The 23650-nt window shown below is 38.3% G+C and overlaps 2 protein-coding genes across 2 annotated transcripts in view; one reads left to right on the top strand and one right to left on the bottom strand.

The window, feature by feature from the left end:
• The window catches only part of LOC119412331 (T-complex protein 11-like protein 2), an 11343-nt gene extending 10192 nt beyond the window's left edge, over positions 1-1151 (top strand). The window contains exon 10 of the mRNA XM_037679320.1: positions 878-1151. Within this exon, the coding sequence (XP_037535248.1) occupies positions 878-1149 (272 nt within the window). The 3' untranslated portion in view covers positions 1150-1151. The remainder of the gene's footprint in view (positions 1-877) is intronic.
• A 9225-nt stretch (positions 1152-10376) lies between these two features.
• The window catches only part of anks1ab (ankyrin repeat and sterile alpha motif domain containing 1Ab), a 34128-nt gene continuing 20854 nt past the window's right edge, over positions 10377-23650 (bottom strand). The window contains exons 5-11 of the mRNA XM_037678697.1: positions 23040-23210; positions 20214-20351; positions 18424-18495; positions 17521-17604; positions 17264-17401; positions 16640-16816; positions 10377-10917 (exon numbers count right to left, since the gene is read on the bottom strand). Coding sequence (XP_037534625.1) covers positions 10798-10917; positions 16640-16816; positions 17264-17401; positions 17521-17604; positions 18424-18495; positions 20214-20351; positions 23040-23210 — 900 coding nt within the window. The 3' untranslated portion in view covers positions 10377-10797. The remainder of the gene's footprint in view (positions 10918-16639; positions 16817-17263; positions 17402-17520; positions 17605-18423; positions 18496-20213; positions 20352-23039; positions 23211-23650) is intronic.

A 23650-nucleotide genomic window follows, 5' to 3' on the forward strand; every position in this document is an offset into this window, starting at 1 on the left:
CGAAGCCTCTTGGATGAGGGGCGAAACGTTTCTTTTTAACAAAAAAACGAAGTCCAGATGACATGATTCAACCTTTTTTGTTGTCACTCTGCAGACAGTGCTGTTACTTTGATGTAATTAATTAGGGACACACGATATTATCGGCATGGTATCAGTATCGGCAGATATTAGTGATAAAAATAAATATCGGACATCAGCCTTTCCATCAAAACAACTCACTGATATATAAGGCTTCTGTTTTAAGTTGATTTTTAATTTAAGAAACTGTCAAGTATATCTATTAATGCACTACTACTTAAGAACAGGTTGAGTTTAGATTTGTGAAAATTTACAAATTTGCTCTGCTCGAGTGTTGTCATTGTGTTAGAGAGAGTAAATGTCATGAATAAATTTGACATTAAACATAATCCAAGTTGAAGTGTTACATCATTTTCAGCCCCCTTTTTGGCATCTGCATTTGGTAGCAGATCAAACTGACAAAGACCATGCAGAATTTATTGTATTTTAATTCCAAAACAGAGAAAGCTATGTATGTAGGTCTAGGAAAAAATATATTGGTATCGGTTATCGGCCAAATAAGTCTTAAAATATTGGCATATTGGATATCGGCCAAAAATCCAATATCGTGCATCCCTATAATTAACCCATTTAAAGTTATAGAAAATGTCCATATAAAAAGATGTATTTTTATATTTGGAATAAGCTTGTGTGAAGGAGTGACCTATGTTTGCTGTAAAGATGGAACACATCCTTTAAACACCAGAAAATAAGGAACATTTCCCGCCTCGTCTTACGGCTGTTGATGTGCTTTTAATCTTGCATGTTTTCTGCTGTGTAACATTTACTTTTCCCTCCTTCTTCTTTCAATCAACCACAGGAGAAAGAGTTCAGGGCTTCCTTTTGGCCACGCTGCAGGGCTGCTCAGCTAAAAGGAGTCCAGAGCTGCCTTTTCCCCTCGGGCTGCTTAGAGCTGAGTTAGCAGAGCTGGGGACGGCCTTCGGGCAAATTGTCCGCTTCAACCAAACTGTCTTCGGTCCCTTCTATGCACCCATCCTCAGGAAGCTGCTGCTCCCGCCTGAACAGACTGAACCTGCAGAGGACTCGCGCCAAACTGAGGTTGACCTGAACACAGGCCAACGTTTGATATAAAACATGTCATTTTAGAGTGTAAACATGCTGAAGTGGAATGATTTGAGGGAAACCTTTAAGGTCAGATGTGAGATGTAAACATAAAACAATGCAGCTGGATTTATATTTCTTCTTTCTTTTGTTTAATTGACATTTACAGTTTCCAAAACTAGAGTATTTTCTTTGATGCAAGGACTTAAAGTTCAAGTAAATGCATAAGGCAGTTAAACAACACGCCTGTGTACACCAAACATGAAGTAATACTGGGTAGAAGAAAGAAACAGTCTCATGTATTCATGAGGAAAAGACTTAACTTGTTTCCAATTCTGACTGAACTGGGAGGTAAGACTTGAAAATGTCATAAACCCGTGTCTGTAACTGGATCAGACCTGTTTTTAGCAGGCTGGTAGGATATTTGGTTTTCCCAATTGTCTGTTCAGGAAAATTATTTTGAAAATTGTCCCATTATATTGTACATTTTTTTACAAACTGATGAATCTGCCCTTCTTTACTTCTGCCCAGACCTGTTAAACCAATTAGCTGTAAAAACTGTTTCTTATTCATGCATTATTTTTACAGCCTTTTGTTAATCCCTTCTTCAGCATCTTCAAATGTCACATTTATTTTTTAATGGTACCATTTCTGAATCATCCGTTATGTTTACTATGTTCCAATGTGAACAAAATGTGGGTTTATGAGATTTACAAATCATTGGGTTTTGTTTTCATTTACATTTTAACAAATCAGGGTTGTAGAAAACAAGTACCAAAGAAATAATGCTAAGAATTTGTACATATTTTTTAATATTAAGCTTTACTAAGTAGCTGGGTGTCTAAGAGATGTTTATGCATCATGACTTACCAAAGACGTTGTGCACTTTTATTCATTTCTTTTTCATTTTTCTTTATATGCGTCTTTAATCATAAACCAAAAATATAGTTTCCTCCTGTCGGTGATATTAGCGGGGAGAGCTAAACAGTGCTATATTTGTAAACAAATCTCAAAAAGAATCATTGTCATATTTCATACAGCCAATAAAACAACACATGTTACAGAGCAAACAAATGAAAATACACATGTTAAAGTGAAAAACTTGGACTCAAACAACGAGAGGATTTACTTTAAATGAGCCGTGTGAAATGTCATTTAGACGGTTTTTATTTAAATGTGTTGTTTTATTTTTGGGATTTTCTTCCTGTTTTTATTAAAATAGCTACAAAGCTTCCGATACACATTATTTTTTACAGAAATGTATTTAGGGCAAAAAACCCAAACATTTTTCATGATATATATATATATATATATATATATATATATATATATATATATATATAAATTTTTTTTCTTTTTTTTTTAATGGATGAGAGTTATGTAGAAGGTGAGCAAGATATGTTTTTATATAGAAAAGAGATTATATTTTATATTATCCATCACAGTGAATCAGAGGCATTAAAGTTTTATAATTAAGTTTCTGAATTCCAGACATTTTTACTTCATTTTAAATTTAAGTGAGCTTTAATGATTTTGCAAAAAAAAAAAATTCCCGTACGTTTTTTGAATTCATTTCAATTCATTTTATTTATACAGCCCCAAATCACAACAAAGTTGTCTCAGAGCACTTTACAGGAACATTAACATACATATAAAGCCAATTAATAAAAGTTCTCTATCTAAGGAAGCTAGCAGACTGGTTGAATCTTCACTTCGTTGCAGTCTCCCATCCTGAGCAAGCACAATGGCAACAGTGGAAAGGAAAATCTTCCTTTTAACAGGAAGAAACCTCCAGCAGAACCAGGCTCAGGACAAGCCTTTTGGTTTAAAATGTTTAGTTTTGGTTGGTATTCTTAGTATCTGTCTTGTATTTTTTATTTTTATTGAGTGATTTGTGATAACTGGGGAAAAGTTCAAACCTAGACAAATGGTTTGAAAGCAGCTGGCTCAGTCGTAAATAGAAATAAGTGTCAAGCCACACATGCTAATAACGTTAATAAGTTTGACGAAAGTTTAAATTTTCTTTAGTTTTAAAGGTAGACTCAATGGATCATTTATTTATTTTTAACCTAATTTATGTTTGCGTTTCTTTCAGTTGTAGTTTAAATCATTTTTTTTGTTGTTGTAATTTTAATAACTCCAAGTTTAACTTTTTGATTGGAAATAACTCTATTACAAGAAGAAAAAAAATGTCAAAAGGTCTATAACCTGTAACCTTAACGTTAGAGTTCAAGAATGAGCTTAAACATTTCATCATCAAACCACTCACCAGTGGACAACTTGAGCTAAATTAAGTCATTTGTACACCAGGCATTTAAGATTAAAATTTCTTATTTAAATGGGCTAACATGCAGAAAATGTTGGCAATGCTCCTTTAACATTGTAAAGACTACTAAGCAGCACAGTTGAGTTTACAGGCAGAGCTGCAGCAGGGGAATTGTTCAAAAACCCTGAAACATATGTACATATACGTATATCTACATACATATATACACACGTATATATAAATACATACATCCATATATATATGTATATATATATATATATATATATATACATACATATATATATATATACATACATATATATATACATATATATGTATGTATGTATGTATATACAAATGTGTGTGTGCATATATATACATACATATATACTGTATATGTATATGTACATACATGAGAGAAATTAGATAAACTGATTTTTTAAAACAGGTTTCATCCATTACATCCCAAGTTTTTGTTTAAAGTACTCCAAAATACCGTACATACTTTTTAAATAGCTTTTAGGACAGCACAAGAAAAAACACTCATATTGTGATAAAAATATGAAAAAAAATGTAAATTATTCACTTAAGTCTTTTCCTGGTACTTTCTTTGGAATAGTTCATAAATGAGCAGATTAATTTTTTTTACTCTTCTTTTGTTTTTGAGTGTTCTGTGAGTACAAAGCAGAGTGACACAACAATACTGACATGCGTTTTCCAGAGATCAGCAAGCACTCGGCTCTGCAACTTGAAAGTAATAAAGTACAGGAAAAAGAATCAAACTGGGCTAATTGTTTGTTTAGACGATGTGGCACCCACTAATCTCTGCAGCGGGGGAAACCATGAAAGCACAATTGTACAATAATTACCATCTTGTAATGTCACTTTTGATTTCTAACAGCTGCTGTAATGCGCCTGCTTTTGACAGAGTAAAAACAAAAATCAATGCTAACAACAGACTTGAGAGGAATTGTTTAGTTTTTGTAATATTTAATGTCATTAATATAATATTGCTTTGAAATTTGAAACAGTTTCACATTTTTTCCACGACAAACCACACTCTGTCCATCAACATGGGCAAAGCATCGTATGCTGGTACAATTTCTTCTCTTCTTCCCCTCTACATTTTATTACCCTTTAACAATTCCCACTGTTACTGTCCTCAGTAGAGCTGGATCAATAGAAATGCTCATTAATGGACTGTTTTATTAACGTCTACAGTGCTCTACACATTACAGTTCCAACATGACAAGATCAGTAAGTCACACGAAGGCCAGGAAATAGACTTGGCCTTTCTGACTGACCTTTTCTGGAGACAGGAGTGATAAACAGGTCCTGTTTAGTCAGTGACGTGGCACCACAAGTTACCTTTCGGCTGTGAGTGTGGATTCATCACAGGAGCAGTGGAGGACACACGGAGTGAGATCTAAATGTCAGCGTGGCGCTGGCTGGTCCCTGCACGTTGCTCAAGCTTACAGTTTCACTCTTGATTTTTATTGTTTTTCTTTGTCTTCTACTTTGCATACTAGCTAAAAACAAGCAAACACTTGCATCGGCTGCTCCCCATCAAACTCACAGCTTGGTATCCGGAAACTTGAACGCCGGGGCGAGCTACACAAGGAAAACACGAATGTTAAAAAAAAAAAGAAGACCGGTACATGCACAGCCATCACATGCCACCCAAAAAAACCTTGCTTTTAAATAGCTGCTGTTCATTAAAGTGTAATGCTCTTTGTATTATGCATCCATACTAGAGCAGGTCGTCCTGGTGACACACAAAATGGAGGAACGTGTGTGACGACATGTGCGTACGATGGTGAAATGGAGGGATGGGGATGAATCGTGGAATTAGCGTGTAAACAAAGAGGAAACACAAAAAAGGGGCAGATGGGTGAGAGGAGAAGAGACGCTGCAACCGTACATACAGAGGCTGCTCAGGCCAAACGCATCAGAGGGGACATAACACAAAGAAACACTGCCAACATGCATTATCGAGTGGAAGCCAACAGATAAAAGTCAGAACGGAGTGGCAGCGACACAGAGCAGCAACATCAAAACAGTCTCCACACACAGCGGAGCTCAGACCCTCACACTCCTCCTGCAGCACACACAGACAAGGACAGAGGCCAGGACAGCCCCAACTTCCACCAGGACGAACAGAAACGACGCATACAGCACACGCACGGCAGCTGGTGCACGAGAGGGAGAACCCTGTCGACTCCACAACAAGCATCTCTATCACAGTTCAGGAGGAAAACACTTTATAAAAATTAAAAACAAAGAAAGTATCTGTTCACAATAATGACACAAGAACAATGTTTAAGTTTGGCTTGTTCACTGAGAAGGATTAAATGTTTGTATTTTGCAGTGTCGTGGACCTAAGTCTAAACTGGTGTGGAACAGACACCCATGTAATCATGCTACGCAGGGAAATGTGCACCAAACTGCGCCAGGGCTCCTTAATACAGTTCAACAAAATCATGTTGAAGTGTAGATTACAAAAGTAAGTAAAACATAAAACTAATGTGTCTTATTTTTTGTTCTTTTTTTTTTTTTATGTCGTTTTTCTTCTGGTTTAAAGTTGGGATTAGCATGATAATCTTTGAATCCTCCTGTCCCAATGTGTTTCAGTTTGCCCCTTTCTATCAAAAAGTATCAGAAAAAAGCTAAAATATTCCACTTGCACTGTAGGAAAACAAGGTTTTAAAAGGGATAGTGCTGTTCTTTTTTAACACAGTGATATCTTTGTTTGTTTTTAATGGACAAAAAGAAGATTTGCAGGCTCTTGGTGCTACCGTTAATGCTGACAGGCACTGGGCAGTACAAGGCCAGAGCAACCAATCAAACCACTTCAGCCACAGTCAGTTTAATCCATACACAAAAAAAAAAAAATCTTTTTTTTAAGGTTTCCTTTCAGTCTTTTAGAAACAGGTTGGAGGCGTGCAGTTGGTGGAGTTCGTTAGGGTCGAGCGGGATTTTAGTGGATCATAGATAATCGCAATATCGTAAGGCTGTCGTCCTCGATAGGAAAGTCGTCCTCAAGTGAGGCTTCAGTTCTCGTTCTGCTTTGAGTTTGGACATCAGTGATAGAACTGTGAACGATTCCAATGCTTTTTAACTATAAGTACTGTACAAATTGGATTTTTTTAAAAACTTGTTTTGCTGCATGTTGCTGTTTTTGTCTCTCATTGACTTAAAGTCCATCTTGCATCCCTTGCCAGCAAAGCAGCCTCCTCATAGTGCCTCACAGTGGTAGATGCCTGGTAAGGCAGGATAAGCTACAAATGGAGAAAGAAAAAAAAATATCATAACTGCCTTCAAACAAAACAAATAAAACGTGTTAAATAATAAAAATATGACCACACAAATCACAGATTTACAGATCTTAAATTTGTCTGATATCAAACGGACCCTTTAAAGGAAAAAGTTGACATTTCAGGAAATAGACGTGTCCACCTTCTTGCAGAGATTAACGCAGCACGTGTGCAGGAATAATGAAAATATCGCCAACAACTTTTAAACTTTTCAGCACAAGATGTGGTTACATCACAGCTTCCTGACTGTTATGTTACTATTTTTCTTTTATTTATTTACAGAAGCATTAAAAAAAAAGTTTCCGCTTTTTCAAAAATTTGCACATAAATACATAAGAATAAAATTGTGTTTTATTAATGCAGTCAGTCAGTTGTTACCATTTGCAGAAATACAAACTGTATTTACTTGCATGTTAAACTAGAAGACTTTTTTGCAGAATGCAAAAAAAATCACCAGATTTAGCTTCTTTGATTTGTGTCTGGTTTCATTTTGCTAACAGCTCCATGTACCTATTTCTAAAGCTCAGCGTACTTGCCGCCGTACACGTCACATCACCGTACAAGTCGCATCAGTCCAAATATGTCTAATAAAGTGGAAAAAAAAACATGAATACATTGCTTTGTCGTACAAGTCGCATCTATTATGTGTCACTGCTGACGTGTCACGTTTGTTACGCCTCACCGCTGACAACCTGGAAACATGGGCCAGTGTTGTGCCAAAAATCAATTGGCTGCCAAATGGTGGCCGCAGGAGTGTGCACAGGAGGACTTTAGCAAAAATTTAACAAGATTAACACTTAAAAATAATTCTTTGTTTGCTCAAAATTATAGTAAAGGTGTGTCTCACTTTAACTTTTGCTTAATAAATGCACTTTGACGGTAAAATCAGCTGCATTTCAAAAATCGATTCACGGCTGAGGAAGCACGCAGAGGGATGATTCGCTGTGCATTTCTTCGAAATTTAACAACCTAAAAACAATTATTTGTTTGCTCGATATTATAGTAAAGGTGTGTCTCAGTTGAACTTTTCCTTAATAAATGCACTTTAATGGTCAAATCAGATGCATGTCACCTGGGCGGAGCGGCGAAATGCAGCTGATTTGACGTTTGCTCAAGGAGTTCCGGAGCGAGAAGAAAGTGACTTAAATGGCAAGCCAAGTGTCTCATTATTAGCCACTTTTCCCTATTAATGAGAGACTTGGCTTGCCACATTACTCGAGGGCCCTCTAGTGGCTGAAGATGGTAGTGTTCAATATTTTCCATATCTGAATGAATGAAATTATCAGATCTCAGCCAAAAATTGGATTATAAATATGGGAATAAAACGTATATTAGTCACAGGACTTGCAAATTTGTGCAAAAAGGTGTGATTTATACACCGGCAAATACGGTACTTAAATGTACTTAAAGCCATCACTATTAAATTCAGCGTCCATTAGCACTCAACTTATCAGAGTGGGACATTTAGTTAACAGCTTGTTTTTTTTACATTGTTTATTAGCTTGTAACTGTCCATAACTGTTAATCATCAATTCAACCTGCATGAAAAAAAAAAAGATGCACAACCCTTATTGTACTTGGATATGTAAGACCCTCAGATTTGTAATGCCTTTATAAAACTGTAAAAACACACCTCAACTGACAAACTCTGAACTAACAAAAATCTAAATCTGACATTTTCATTCAAATTATGGAACAATGAGTTTGTTTTTCCATTTTAATTTAAGGTGATAGTTGAATTTTAGATATCATCGTATTGGTCTTACATAATATATAAATATTCTGAGTTAATTCTCTGCAAGAAAATAAACAAGCATTGTTCCCAAAATGTCAAACTGTTCATTTAAAATATAAACTTGCTGAGTAATTTAGCATTAAACTAATATCTCTAACGTATTTTAAATACTTTAAAGAGATAGTTTAGTTTGTCTCTATTTTAAAAGGGATGTTTTGTGTTATTAGTTATCAATAATTAGTAACTTTGCAGCTGTGACATCAGTCATAAAAAATGGAGCAAAGGGCAGAGGTCTTCATCCAGGCTAGGCTAATGGCTAATGAAACGAGCCATTGTTAATTGCTTTCAGGCCTATAAAGCAACCCTTTCCGAGAAATGACAAACTGCTGTGAAAGGACGCTGGACTACACTTTTGCATGATGTTTGTATCTGTTTCGTCACTGTTTTCTCGACCAAACATTTGCGTTACTATGCTAACGCACTGTATTCTGTGCTGAACGTAATCCGTGTTTAATCCGGTGATGCTGAGTCGCTTGACCAGCACATCTCGTCAGCGCAAAAACTTTACTCAACTTCCAGCAGAGTGATCGTCCAGCAGCCTCAAAACCAACAGCCGAAGCTCATATAGCTATACTGTAAATACAATGTTCAGTTGAAAACACAGCTACAATGTCATGCAAAAATTTAGAGGTTCGTTATTAGCTAATTAGCTTTTTTAACATCAGTATACAGTAGTCCCTAGTTTATCACGGGAGATCCATACCCTGAAGCTCCATGATAAGTGAAAAACTACAAAGTAGGAATAGTAGTACAAGTAACAAGTAGAAGTTTATTTTAGTATATACATATATATATATATATATATATATATATATATATATATATATATATATATATATATTAAAACCCCTCCCACACTCTCGCAATATTCTGAACAATGTTTCTAAACTCTGAATCAGGGCTATTCAACAAAACTGCTCAGTGGGCCACAGTTTCTGAAAGCCAACAGCTCGGGGGCCGACCATCCAGCGATTAAAGTGATTATGTAAATAAACCAAGTTTTACAATGATCTGTTATGTTTTAAATTAGTTTATTTTATTGCATTGAATCATAAATGCAATAACCAGAACCCAAAACCTTGAACCAAAAATAACATATTTTGATTATTTATATTTTCTAATGAAGTGGGCCGCATCAATGACCCGCGGGCCACCAGTTGAATAGCCCTGCTCTAAACACTCTAAAAGAGCACAGCATGTAATGACCTCAGCTCTCTCTGCCTCCGGCTGCTCTCTGCCACCTGCCAGTGCTCTCTGCCTCGCCCACTTCTCCGCTACGGATATGACACGCTGCAGGAGGGAGCTTCTCCTGCAGCTGTGGGCTGCACACAGGTGCAGGAGGTGCTAAATAATTTAAAATAATTTATTTTAAATAAAAATTTTGTGCCGATCATGCGGCTCGTCCATAAATCAGCCAGTTGTGTGTCATGTCCAATCTTACTTTGAAAAACCGCGATAGAGCGAGTCCGCAAAAAACGAATGGTGAAGTAGCGAGGGACTGAAGTAGCGAGGGACTACTGTATGTTGTTTCTGAGAATGACATGCTTCTTAGTCCTGTAAAGGATAAACAAGGGGCTATTGTTTGACTAGTCACTGATCTATCTCACCATTTTCACCTTTTCTTTGTGCTCTATGACTGATGTCAAAGCTAATAAGGTACTATTGATAACAATTTGACAGAATATCGCTTCAAAACTGACTAGACTATCCCTTTAACTTGCTTTCAGGTCAAGCCTGTCTATATACAGAACAAAATAAAATTATACTTGTTTTTCCTGTGGAGAAAAAAAAGAGTATAGAAAGAGAAAGAATAATGATAATAATAGTAAAAAGATGCAACCTCTGGGAGATATCGGGGATTTGGAGGCAGATGCAAGTTGTCAGGAAGAGGAGGATGAGGAGGAAGAGGCAGTTTGGTTGAGAAAGCAGGGCCACTGTAAAATGAGATCAGTCCAGGATCATCCGTTCCATTGGCTGTGGCAGCAACAGGCAAGGGAGGCTGCCAGGGATGCTGGGGAGGCTCAGGAGGACCCCAGGAGTGTTCGTCATGACATGTAGGAGGTTGGTGTGGGTCTCTGAGCAGGGCAAAGGAAGGTGCAGGAGTAGGCAGCCCTGAGGGATGCTATACCATCACAGTGAGAAGGCACGGGGCGCACGTGTGTAAATGTGTGTGTGTGTGTGCGTGTGTGTCTCAGTGAGAGAAAGAGTTGAACAGAGAACCGGATGCAAAGGGTAGAAGAAAAGTTTCAGGGGGTGCAGTTGGGAGTCGGGGGGGTTGGGGGTGCGTCTGTAGGGATCCGGCCTCAGAATATGGTGGTCTCGTACTTGGTGCTGACGGGACGCCTGTTGGAGTCCCGCTGGTCACAGAGCCAGGTGGTGCTGCCCAGGGACTGCATGTCTGCATCCATCTCCAGGGGGTCGATCTGCCGGAGGGGAGGGGGGGAGGGGAGGAGGGACGAGAGGAGGGTGTGAGACGAGCAGCAGTGGAGGCCATTGCGCCACACTGACAAGTCCTCAGGTCACACACGTGGATTAGACGTACAGTCCGGTGATCGGGTCACAATACATTTTACAATCACAATACAATCTTATACATTTTATTGTTGGATGTAACTGGGACCCTGTGTACATAATTTCGCTCCACCACATGTACCACATGAGGTGCGAATGACAATAAAGAAACTCTGACTCTGACTCTGACAATCACAGACTCAGTCCACAACAATGGATGAAGTCCGACAGAAAGAACTCTCAGCTTCTGGAAGCAACAACAAATAACCACAAATACAACCCTCTGAGGCAAAGAAGATGCTGGTTATTACTTCCAAGACAACAATAACTCTTGACAAGTCAGACATAGCAGATAGTTTACCTCGTGCTAACAAATTTAGTTAAAAATCATTATCATAAGCATTTATCATTAGAAATTTTTCCTGCTGACACTGAAACCAAACACACAAAGACATTTACAACCAGCCAACGGAAACAACCATCACATTACTGGTGCAATGGATGAAACCCTCTGTAGCCATTTAGCCGAGAGTTTTATAGAGACTGTGCATCACATCAAGAAAAACCCTCTGTTCCGTAAACAATTTGTTGAGCCACAACACTTCAACCATGTGCATTTAAAAACCACAAACATGTTAGATGAAGATGAGAGATGAGAAAGTAAAGGGATGAAGAGGTTTTATGGTGAAAAACATTCAAAACCGCAAAGAGAGAGAGAAGGGGATAAAAAGTGTCAAAGTGCACAGCAGCATCCCAAAAAACATAAAAAAATAAGGGAGGGTTTGGCATGTATGTGAATGTTTGATGGTCTGAGGACTGAATAAAGGAAAGGAAAGAGAAGGACCTGGATTCCAGGGCTAACAGAGTGCAACGGGAGGAAGGAAGGACGGTGGGTAGTACACGTGTGACAGTGACAGCAGCGGCATTCGAGCAGAGGGGCACCCTGGGAAGCAGGAGGACCAAGAAGACAAGAACAAAGACATGTTAAAAAAGAAGAGATAAGAGGAGGGACAGAGTATTCAACTGTCCTAAAAGGACTGTGAAGAAATCCAGTAGCAGCATGAGGAGCAGACTAAAACCTTTTTTTTCTTTTAGCTAAAAACTATTTGGTTAAAGTCATTTGATTCTAGTGACAGTCCAATCATCAGATGAGATCTATGGGGCTGTGGATTTCTACACATGCGGAGGTGGTGTGCACGTGGCAGTAGTAAGGGTGGAGTGTAAAACTGATTAAACATTGTGATCATTTGTTACGTCTGAAGCAGCAGCTCTTTCAAACATGGACGGATTATGAAACGAGCTAAGATGTGGGAAATTCTTCACTCATCCGACAGAGGACAACCAGAGACATTAAACAACCCCAGACAGTTATCTGCCTTGCTTATGGTTGTTGTTTCCAACTATATGTTGTATAAAGTAGTTTGCAGCACAGTTTACTTTTGATATTTTTTGTCATTCCACTTTGATATTTCTACATCATTTTTACAACCTTCATTCCAAAAACAGGACCTTGTGTAAAATGAAAACAAAAACTGAATTTAATGATTATCAAACCCCTAAACACATATTTTATTGTAAATACATTAAACTAAGATAATTGTATCATTTTGGAAAAAAAGAGGGTAAATATATTTTTTGCAGTGACATATCTCAAAAAAGTGAGGACTTGGGCAACAAACAGCTGTAAAAGTAAGTATAAATTAACAAAACAGCTGGAGGAGCATGTTGCAACTAATTAGGTTAAATAGCAACAGGTCATTAATAAATCAAAATGTGAAATTCTTTTTTTAAAACCAAAGACACCACAACATCCCTATAAAGGAGAAGAATGCCCCTCCAACGTGTTTTCAGTGCACAGTTAAAGCCATGCCTCTCTGATGGTGTGGGGGTGCATTAGTGTCTGTGGCATGGGCAGCTAACACATTTGGAAAAACTTCATCAATGCAGAAAAGCTTATACAAGTTTTAAAACAACATACACTCCCATACAGACCACGCCTTTTTCAGGGAAGGTCTTGACTATTTCAGCAACACAATGCTGAACATACTGCATCCATTACCGTCACATAGCTCTGCTAAACTGACCTGCCTACAGGCCAGACCTCAATGTTTGACGCATCATTCAATTCAGTTTAGCTTATTTATATAGCGCCAAGTCACAACAGAAGTCATCTCAGGGCACTGAACAGAAACATTCATATTTAAAAATAAGTCAATAAAAGGAAAGGAAAAATGCTCTCATGAGGAAGAAATCTCCAGCTGAACCAGCTCAGGACAAGCGGCCATCTGCTTCAACTGGTTGGGTTTGAGCGGAATAGATACACAATGGCAGGTCCAGAATCACATGTTAAGATAGAAATATTATCAAATGAAAATTATTCTATTTTAACAATTCATTTTAAGAAATGCGATAAATTTGTCCTTTAATAGTCTAAACCTATGGTAGCATAACAAGCCAACTCTAACTAAAGGATTTATCAAAAAGGAACGTCTTAAGTCCAGTCTTAAAACTGAACAATGTGTCAGCTTCACAGACAGAAACTGGAAGTTGATTCCACAAGAGAGGAGCCTGATAACTGAAAGATCTTCCTCCCATTCTGCTTTTAGAAACTCTAGGAACTACAAGTAAGCCTTAAGTCTGAGAGTGACGTGCTTTGTTAGGAAAATATAGAACAATAAGATCTCTAATATAAGATGGAGCTAGGTTGTTGAGAGCTTTGTAGGTTAGAAGTAAGATTTTGAATTCAATTCTGGATTTGACAGGGAGCCCATGGAGAGAAGCTAAAACTGGAGAGATATGGTCTCTCCTATTAACTCCCATTAATACATCTTAAAAAAGAAACATCTGGCAATGAAGAACAGGGGCTGTTGAACAGCTGGAACACTGCACCAGATAACAACGGGGCTACATTTATCTCTAAAAAAAAAATCAAACTGGTCTATTCAGCTCATAGGTGTTTACTGGGGGAGCTTCATGGGTATAAAATGGCCGCAGTCCAAACTTTTTTGTGTTGTGTTGATGCAAATTATACTTTTCTAAAATTAAAAAATTATTTAAAAAATATATATTTTTAAAACACTTGATGTGTTTATTATAGTTCATTGTACATTCATTACAAATTTATGAAATTTACAAATAATTGTTTTCTGTTTTTATTACATTTTAAACAATGCATGAACTTTTATCATATTGAGGTTGTACATCAGTGAGGTGCCTAACTTTCACTTTGCGTCTTTGCAGTATATTTGCCTCTTTGCAGGTCTTTTTGCATCACATTATGATTGTTTGTATCCCAACTCAACCACTTGCTTTAATGTTTTCACTGTTTAGTTGTTCTCCCATCACTGTAGCTGTTGGTCTCTGTCAAGTCAACTCTGGTCGTGTCAGAAGCAATCAATTAGACACACTAATTACTCATTGCCATGAAAAGCATTTTCTAATTCCTTTAAAACAAAGAGAAGGAGTGTGGTGACATATTATTTTCCATGTTTGCAACATGGATCATTTGCTGGTGTGTGTGGAGAAGAGTGACCTACAAATGGTGGCCCGTGGGCCTAATTTGAACCCAAATGAAGTCTTATCTGAACTTGGGTGGGCTGTTAAATTTCAGTAATATGAAATCTATTAAATTTATTGTAGGCAGGACACTGTTTCCTGCATTCATTTTAGGCAACACTGCTTTTAAGGCAATTACTGTACTGTAAAACGATTCATGTGTTGCAGCTTTTAAAGCATTTATGTTAAATCATTTTAAAGCAGAACTGTTTATTGTAGGCAGCACACATATATTTTAATTTTTAATTTTTTTTTTTGCAGTTTACGGTAATTTAATTTAGGTAGCACAGCTTGACTGACATTTACAATAATTCATTTTACACAACACATTTTTGTGATAATTCATTGTTGGCAGTGCAACTTTTCCACCTTTAAGGTATTTTGTTTTTGGTGTTGCAGCTTTTCTAGTTTTTTATATTAATTCCTGCATCTGATCCACAATATTTATCTGCTTCTTTCTGCAAGGAGAAGATGCCTGCTCACTGAGAAGAAACAACATGTTGAGTGGATAAAACTAGCGTGGCTATCACTAAAATGTAATTTAAATATATTTACTCTGGACTTTTGCTATAGATTTTTTTTTTTTAGGTGAACTCTGATAAATTTTCATTGAATACCAATTCTTTTGACTCCCTCACAAAACCATGTACGCTGGTATCAAGTGTGTACTTGAAACCTCTTTACAGTTCAGCTCAGCTGAAAGAATGAAATGGTCAACCAGAGAGAGCCTTTTAATAACACTCCAGGGGACAAAGTTAATTTAATTAACTGTTAACTGCAGATGATAAAATCTGCACACATTTCAAAAGAAATGGAATGCTGTAAACTCAAAAGCTGCACGTTAAAGCAGAACAACCATGTGACAACGGTAATTACTCAGGACAGGGCTTACAGTTAATAGCTCCTCAGGGAGGGCGTATAAAAACTGAACGAGTGTCTCAGTTTCTGTTCAAACCAACACACTGTGGCAACAACAACAAAAGCATGAAAACTAACTACAGGTTACAAAAATCAGCACCCTTCTCATCTAAAAGTGAAACTCTGAGCCAGGCACATTATGCAGATCTGTGACGGCTCTATAAATTCAAGTAACGTGCAGGCAGTACAACAAAATGATTTATGTCTCTGCATAAGCAGCTGGTCCTGCAGTAAGCATGCTCCTGGCTGTGCAGCTCTCTCAGGTGACAGTGATCACTGAACGCCTATTATATGCTGCCTGAAAGGTCAATACATCAATGCAGCCCAGAGGATCTGCGCGAACGTTTGTGCAGCGCACTCTATCAGAAAGCCAGGAAGTGGTGCGTGGGTCCATCCATGGGTGCTGAGCCCCGCGGAAAGGCCCCGAGCGAATCATTCATCTGCCTGTAAGCAACAAATAAACCTTTCATTCATCACTGTTTCCTTTTTGATTTTCAGGAGAGATCAGGAAATCTTTCTTAATCTGGAGTGACTCTCATCCGAGATGAAGCTGGTGGCTATAATGACTCATCACTTTCTACCACACACACAGCAAATTTTCCTTTGTAGGTGGTGCACTGGGGATTCAGCAGAGGAAGAAAAATCGGTCACGAAGATTTGTGTACAGTTTTTTTCAATTATGACTCCACCACCGGATATTCCAACCCCCACTCCTCATATTTGTCCTTATAACTCAGCAGAGCCTCCTCTCACAAGTAAAGAAACAAACATTGACTGGTCAAAACACCAAAGTTCATGCTCAGTAATCTAGGTATGAACAGTGTTCAGTCAGGTCATCTGGATGATTTATTTTGTTGCTGAGACGTTTCGTCCTTCATCCAAAGGACTTCATCAGTCAGAGGAGCCACCAAACAAACTGATTCCCACAAAAAGTATACTCTATAGTGGGAGAAAAAAACATTTTAGCTCCAGCAAACTGGTTTTATTCCACTATGGAGTACGCTGTTTGTGGGAATCAGTTTGTTTGGTGGCTCCTCAGGCTGATGAAGTCCTTTGGATTAAGGACAGAGTGTCTCAGCAAAAAGAAGAAACCATCCAGATGACCTGACTGAACACTGTTAAACATTTACTGTGTTTATTTGAGACTTTGCAGGGACTCACCGCTGATCTTCTCATGCTGCTCCATGACTGAGACACAGGACGGCTGGTTTTGGTTTCTACGAACTCTGAGCCCAGAGACGACGGGGGCATGTAGTGTCTCGCCCTGGACTGAACCGCCATTTGATAAGCCACCTCGAAGGCCTGTCCCAACGTTAAGATTATCTCATAGGTCTGGATCTGTGTAGAAAATATCAAATCAAATCCAATGTTCTTTGTAGGAATGCACATCGCCTGAAGTTTTGCACAACCTCCTGAAAGTTTCAAGCTCACGTGTCGTGCTCATGCTCCGAAGATGTGTCTCAGTTACTACCGCATCAAAGTTTAGCTCAGGATCTGTAAAACTGTAATAGTCATTGTTGTGTTTGCCACACACTATTTTTTGTGACTCAGCACTTTCTTTCAAAAAATATTGTTGGCTGTTAAGTTGCTGTGGTAGCCATCTTGAATTGGTGTGACTGGAGGTAATTAGCTGTAGATGTACATCCAATGATTACATTCTGAGAGTTTTGTTTAAATTTTTCCAGGAAAATCACAGTGATTTTTTTATTTATTTTTATGAAATAACAAGCAGCTGCTCAAGTTTCCTCATATTTCTCCCACTTTAACAAGCGTTTCATGACTCACCACTTCCACAGTGCTGAAGACGTGACAGAAGTGGTGGCCACTCTTGGAATCCTTGGTAATGTAAGCAAACGTGCACAGGTCATCCGGGTCCTGGGCGGCACACGAAATGTTTCTGATTTCATGTTCTGCAACTATGGTCTGTAAGGAGACAGAAGTGAACAATAAACTACAAATCATCTGCTGAAAAAAACAACAACTCTATGTTTAAATTAACTTGTTAAAGAACAAAAAGCTCAGAGACACAAACACCACGTTACCTTTGTGGCTGCATCAATAAACTTGACGCCTCTATAGGTAATGGATAAAATGACAACAGGACCCTTTTTAGAGTCCTTTGATTTCTGGAATAGAAAACAGTTTCAACAAAGAAAAAATATTATCTCATAACACATCCCAAAGGTAATATTCTACTTACAGAAATAAGACTATTGCACTGATAGGAATGTCAAATATTGCACTGACTTCAACAAATTTGAGAATTGAGTTCTGGGTTCACTGTGCAGACAGTAAGAGAGTTGGCATTTTACAAATAGGTTGATGTTTGACAGCACATTTGGGTCATATTTAATTTTCCTAGATTTAATTATAGCTGTAATCAACCAATTTATATTTGTTTCTTACAGGTCAGAAGAACAAACGTTACTCGAGAAACTGTGTAAAAGTACAGATGAAAGCTCAATGTACTTCTAAGGAAGGACTGAGATGGAGTAGAGGCAGGGCAGCCAAAACAGGACCAGATAGTCGAGGCTCAACCCCCAGTCATTTCCATATACCATGGTGTCTCTGAGCAAGACACCCACTGCTCCACCTGGTGCATCCCAGGTGCGATGGGTTAAATGCAGAGAACCAATTTTGTCATTGTATGGGAACATACAATGATGACAACATATGGCACTTATACTTACTTAATTGGTAAATGGATTGTACCTGCCATTCTATCTAGTCAAGATACTCAACGCTCTTTACACTACAATCTGTGCCTTCATTTACCCATTCATACAGCACTATAAGCTAGGGTTTCCATCCGATTGTCTGCCGATTGTATCCTGAGATTTATTACAATCCTTTGTGATAGTGACATTGCACTGCAGCTTAAATGTCATTTTAGTGAATCTCTTGCACAGCCCTGGACAATATTTAAGGTTTTCACAAGTACTCACCCTAATTTTAGCGCAGGCATCTTGTGTGGATTCAATCCCTCGTAGATCCCTGATTATCATGGACCCTAGGTACTGGAAGAAAGAATCAGGGCTCAGAATGTAAAATCATCCTTTATATTAATAAACTCTTGTTATTAGATTTAAACAATTGTAGTGATGTAGGACAGCTTTGCTGTTAGCTTCACTACTAATTAATTATTCTTAAAGCTAGTTCAAGCACAAAGAATATTAATTGTTTAATTACAACAGATTATTTCTTTTTCGAGTTAAATTTCTGCCATGTGACCGAGATAACTGTGAGGATTGTTTAATCAGTGACATGAGATGCCATTTTATCTTTGACCCATCAGAATAAATGCGGTCATTTATTTAACAGAATCAAAATTTAACATCAAGACATGTACACATTGATTTGTTGATCTGTTTCTGATTAATAAAAACTTGGCAAGCTTTACTAACAAGACAACAGAACATTACTGATTGAGGCTGATTCACCTCTGAAGGCATCTAGATTACTGGCAAATAGAAAAGTTTAAGAAAAGGAATAGATTTAAAAGGAAGATGGATGAAGGAAGATGTATGTTTGTTGACCAGAATTAGCACTCTTCTTTCAACACCAGCTCAAACCCCCGGTCCACTTAGTGCGCGACGACTCGTGACGTCTCTTAACCTTTGCAGTGGATGGATCAGCTCCAGTATAGAAGTCCCTTTGCACACTACCTTTCAGCGTCTCCTGTCAGGGTGGCTGGTCATTGTCTGAAGTCGTGTGGTTTACTCCGTTCAACAGAACAAGCTTCCTTCGAAGTTGTAGGGCGTTACACCCAGGTGAATTCACAGCGAGGCGCTGTGACTCCGCTGGGATGGACGGACCCTCGTCTCATGGTCAAATCCATCAGCTATTGATTAAATCTGAAAGTTCCTTAGGAACTCTCAGTAAGACTCCAGTCAGATATTCCACTCAGAAGTGGAAGACTCCTGGGAAGACTTCATAGAGGAAGACTGAATGAAGACTCCAAGAAGACTCAAGGAAGACTGCTGGGAAGACTCAATAGTCCCAGGAAGTGTTGACTTTTTAAAGAGTACTCACTTCCTGTCACTTGGTACTTCCTGATTGGTTGAAACAACCAGCAGGGGCGGTGTTTCAGTGATGTCAGAGTGTTATTAGGAGTCAAAAAGACAGCAGGAATGTTTACGAACGGTTAGTACAGACAGAGGAATGTTATGGCGAAGTGAGACAAACGCAGATGCCAGTTGAAGTTATTTATTGTCTGCTGAGTTTTAAAACAAGGCCCTTCGTTCTCATAACTTGCTTTCTGACTTCTGACCGACATCCCTGACTTCTGACCGACATCAAATCCACTCATTCAGACAGAAGATCAAAATGCACAATTACTTTGTAAATAGACATTTAACTTGATCTCTAAGTCTAATGAGGTTTAAAAATCATTAATACTGTTTCACAGTTGATTTAAATGAGTGGTTCACTTCAACATTTAGAAATGGTATGAACTAAACACACTTTGATTATCAAGATATTCTAAAATAGTAATGATAATGTAAAAAGGAAGAGTGTTCTTTCAATTGATTAATTCAGGATACAATTAAATAGTTTCTTGATGAGATCATTTGTATTTCTGGATTCAGATCAATGAAATAACAGTTCCTGTCCCCTGAAGGTCTTCAGAGACAGGTTGAGGTCGGAGGCCTAGTTCACTACACAATCTCAACTAATTTTACACAGAAGAAATTATGTTCCAGCTTGTGTGCAGAAAACAATAAAAGATACTTACTGTTGCCTCGTACCTGCAGGAGTCCAGGATGAGTTTTTCAGGCTGGTGGTGCCAGGCGGACACGGTGGCGTACGTGGCAGAGTGGCTCGGCGGCCGGAGGTGTAAACGGGACTCTTTGTGTCGTTCACTGTGCCTGTCCTGCAGAAACGCAAAACCAGAACCATTTTTAACATGTCTACAGATGTAGAAAAGTTTGTTGGTACCTTTACAACTCAGAAAGAACGTCATGGAAATTCATGTACGGCTATAAAAACATATTTAAGCAGCTTTATGTTTCTTTGACCACAGCTGCCAGTTGAAATGAAAAATTAGCTATGTGGGACTGTAGCCAGCCTCCCATGATGTGGACGCAAGAGAAAATGCAACCCACGTTGATCAGTCCGTGTGGATGATAGAAAAAAAACAAGCAAACCATTCGTAACTATCTAAGCTGAAATCTAAGATCAATGCACGTCACTTTGTGATCACACCATCCACCAGACTGAGTCATAACGGACTCTGTGGATGAACGCTCAAGATAGTTTGACTACATATACAAAAAAAGACAGACAGGAATTTGCCTAAATGCATGACGGCAAGCTCCAAAGTTTCTGCGCTGATGACTAGTTACATCAGCTGAGTTTTATTATTATTAATATTATTGTTGTGGGAAGGGTACCAATATATTTATTCACATCAGTGCATTGCAACTTTTTCAAGTATTAAAAAAAAGTGATAAGAAGCTTTGGGTAAAATATTTGAAGCAGATTTGCAGCCTGTTTGACTCCAGATACGAATGTGTGTGTCTCTGTTGAACTGGTGAGGTAAAAGATGTCTAACTGCTGTATATTAGTGTGAAAGCACTGGAAGTCTGCCTGGTCAGCACTTTATACTAATTTGTTTTTGATATGCTAGTGGGTTCATAAATATTCATGCCAGTGGTGCCTTTAGGTCAGTGCAGGATGTGCTCAGCTCTTCCATAAATCACTTGTCAGAGTAAAATGTACTTATGATAATAACACACTAAGGCTGTGGGAAATTTATTGATTTGCCATGTCACCCTCGCTGAACAGTCAGTCTTCTTTTTTTTTTTTAGATTACCCACTGCCAAAAGCGAAAGGCAGATAATATCTTTGAATGTCTGTGTGTGTTTTGTCAGCAGTGTTAGCAAAATATCTCTTGAACCTGTGGACAATTTTAATGGAACTCTCAGAAAGTAATGATTAAATGTAACTTTTGAAGTTAATTTAAATCAAGATGGCTGCCACAACTGAGCAACCTTTAGAAACACAAAAATGGACATAATTCAGTCATTTTTACACATGTTGAGCTAAAATTTAGTGTGGTAGTAGCAGAGAGTCATTCTTAAACATCTTGCGAAACTGTGCTTTTACAAGGTTGGACCAAAACTGCTACAACTCCATCAATTCTCAGAGTAAGATGATTTTAGTCTAATGGCCAGAAATGAAAGGCTGCGGGCGATGCTGTTAGGGAATTTTGGATGTGGTTTTATGGATGTTTTTAACTACTTCTCTGAGAGTGTTAACTGCCCATGAACCATGTGTTTGTGTTAGCAGAGAGAGCTGGATGTGGAGCTGATTTGATACTGCAGGCGCAGCTGGCAGTCCAAGGACACCAGTCTGTCTGTGAGCTGGGAGAGCTGATAAGCATATAAAAACAAGCCTCGCACACCATCCGTGATAGATTCTCGTGACTGAGCTCCATGCGTGTATACTTCTGTACATCTGTTTAAACTGTTGTGAAAATCTGTCCTTGCAAGTAAAATCTGTTAAAAAAATCTCATGTCCTCAAGTGTGGCTTCTTTGAGTAAGTAAGATGAAGAGAGGATATTTTTATCCAACAGATATGCATTCCTTCAAAGAATGCAAGGCCTTTAATTTTGTCGAAGTTCTTCATTTTCCTTTTTGGCCTCAGTGAGGCACAAACCAGAAATGGCAGCTTGACCATTTCAGTCTCTCTTTGACCTTTTACAGAATTATTCTTGGTTCGTTGAAACACAAAACAGCCCAAGAAATTCATGGCAGTCAATGAAGATTTAAAACAGCTGCAGGGAATGATTATAATTAAACAGAGCTATGTTTTGACTTTAAGTGACGTTAAACTCATCCAAATGAATGATTCTAATCACATTTATTAAAATGAAGTCATACATACTTTGAATTGGTCATTCCCTGTTTCAGTAGGACTTTCTGACTAATGTGATGCAAACCTTTGAAACAGTTCATTGCACTAAAAGTTTGTTTATTTCATCTGATGTATTTTCATGTTCTGACATAATGAAATTTGAATGAATTCATCCAAATCCACCAGCCCTAAGGAACAATTGACTGAGCTTAGCCTGGTAAACCTAAGAATATCTTTAATACATTATGAGTCACAGTTTTTCTATGGAAGGGTGAATGGCAAGATTTTAAGACACTACTTCCTCACAGCAACTAGTTCGTACATAACAAAGACTTCTTATGGAAATTTCATTAAATGCATGCAGATAATTGGGCAACATATTACACAAAAGTGCTTCTGTTTGACAAACCCGATGAATCAAAGCTTTTCGTGGGAAAGAAAGATGAAAAATCAACGTTCTTTGGGCAAAACTAAACACTCCTCTAATTTACCCACAGCTTATGGTAAAATTCAACTCCGGTTGAGTGACTCTGCCCACTAATTATACCAATGTTCAGCTGTGCATGAACACAACAGCCCTATCTCTGAGAAGAACAGCCAATGTGAAGCATCCTTCTTTATTAATTTGTCTTTAATTCACAGAAAATGAAGCACAGTGGATGATTTCCTTTACAACTCTGAGTGTAAGAAGGTTAAACTTACTACGGAGCGCGGCCTCTCACTATAAGATCTCAAAGAAACGCTGCAGTCCTGGTCGAGTCCCCTCCGCCTCCGGTCCGACTCGGTCAGGGGCAGCAGCATGTCCATGGAGCGACTGGTGTAGGGGTCCAGCTGACTGAGGGGTGATGTGGTCTGGGACAGGAGGTCGTGGAACTGTCACACACATACGTACAAACGCACACAAAAATTGGATTAATGGTTTGGCAGCACTGCCTCTTCCACAGAGAACGTAAGCTCTATTTTAGCTGTTTAATCTGCCCGTGAAATCAGCTTTGTGTTTACCCTGAGAAACAGTGTGAATGATGCGCGCTGGAAGAACGCTGAAATCTGCTGGAAAAAAAGCTTAAAATGAGTTGTTAAAGTTAAAGCAATTGGGGTATAAAATAAAATTAGCCAAACAGTTTATGTAAATTTAGTAAAATAGTAGCGAAAAGTAAAAATAAACAAAGCAAAAGCTAAAAGCTAACATTTGCACAACAGTAGCTAAATGCTATCGTTAACAATAGATTGTTTTTCTTTCGGCTAATCCTTTCTTCAGGGGTCGCCACAGCGAACTAAGTCGCATGAAGACTTGGCAATTGTTTTCTTTTTTT

The sequence above is a fragment of the Nematolebias whitei genome, chromosome 7 (assembly GCF_014905685.2).
Source record: "Nematolebias whitei isolate Nwh7 chromosome 7, NemWhi1, whole genome shotgun sequence".
NCBI classification, from domain to species: domain Eukaryota; kingdom Metazoa; phylum Chordata; class Actinopteri; order Cyprinodontiformes; family Rivulidae; genus Nematolebias; species Nematolebias whitei.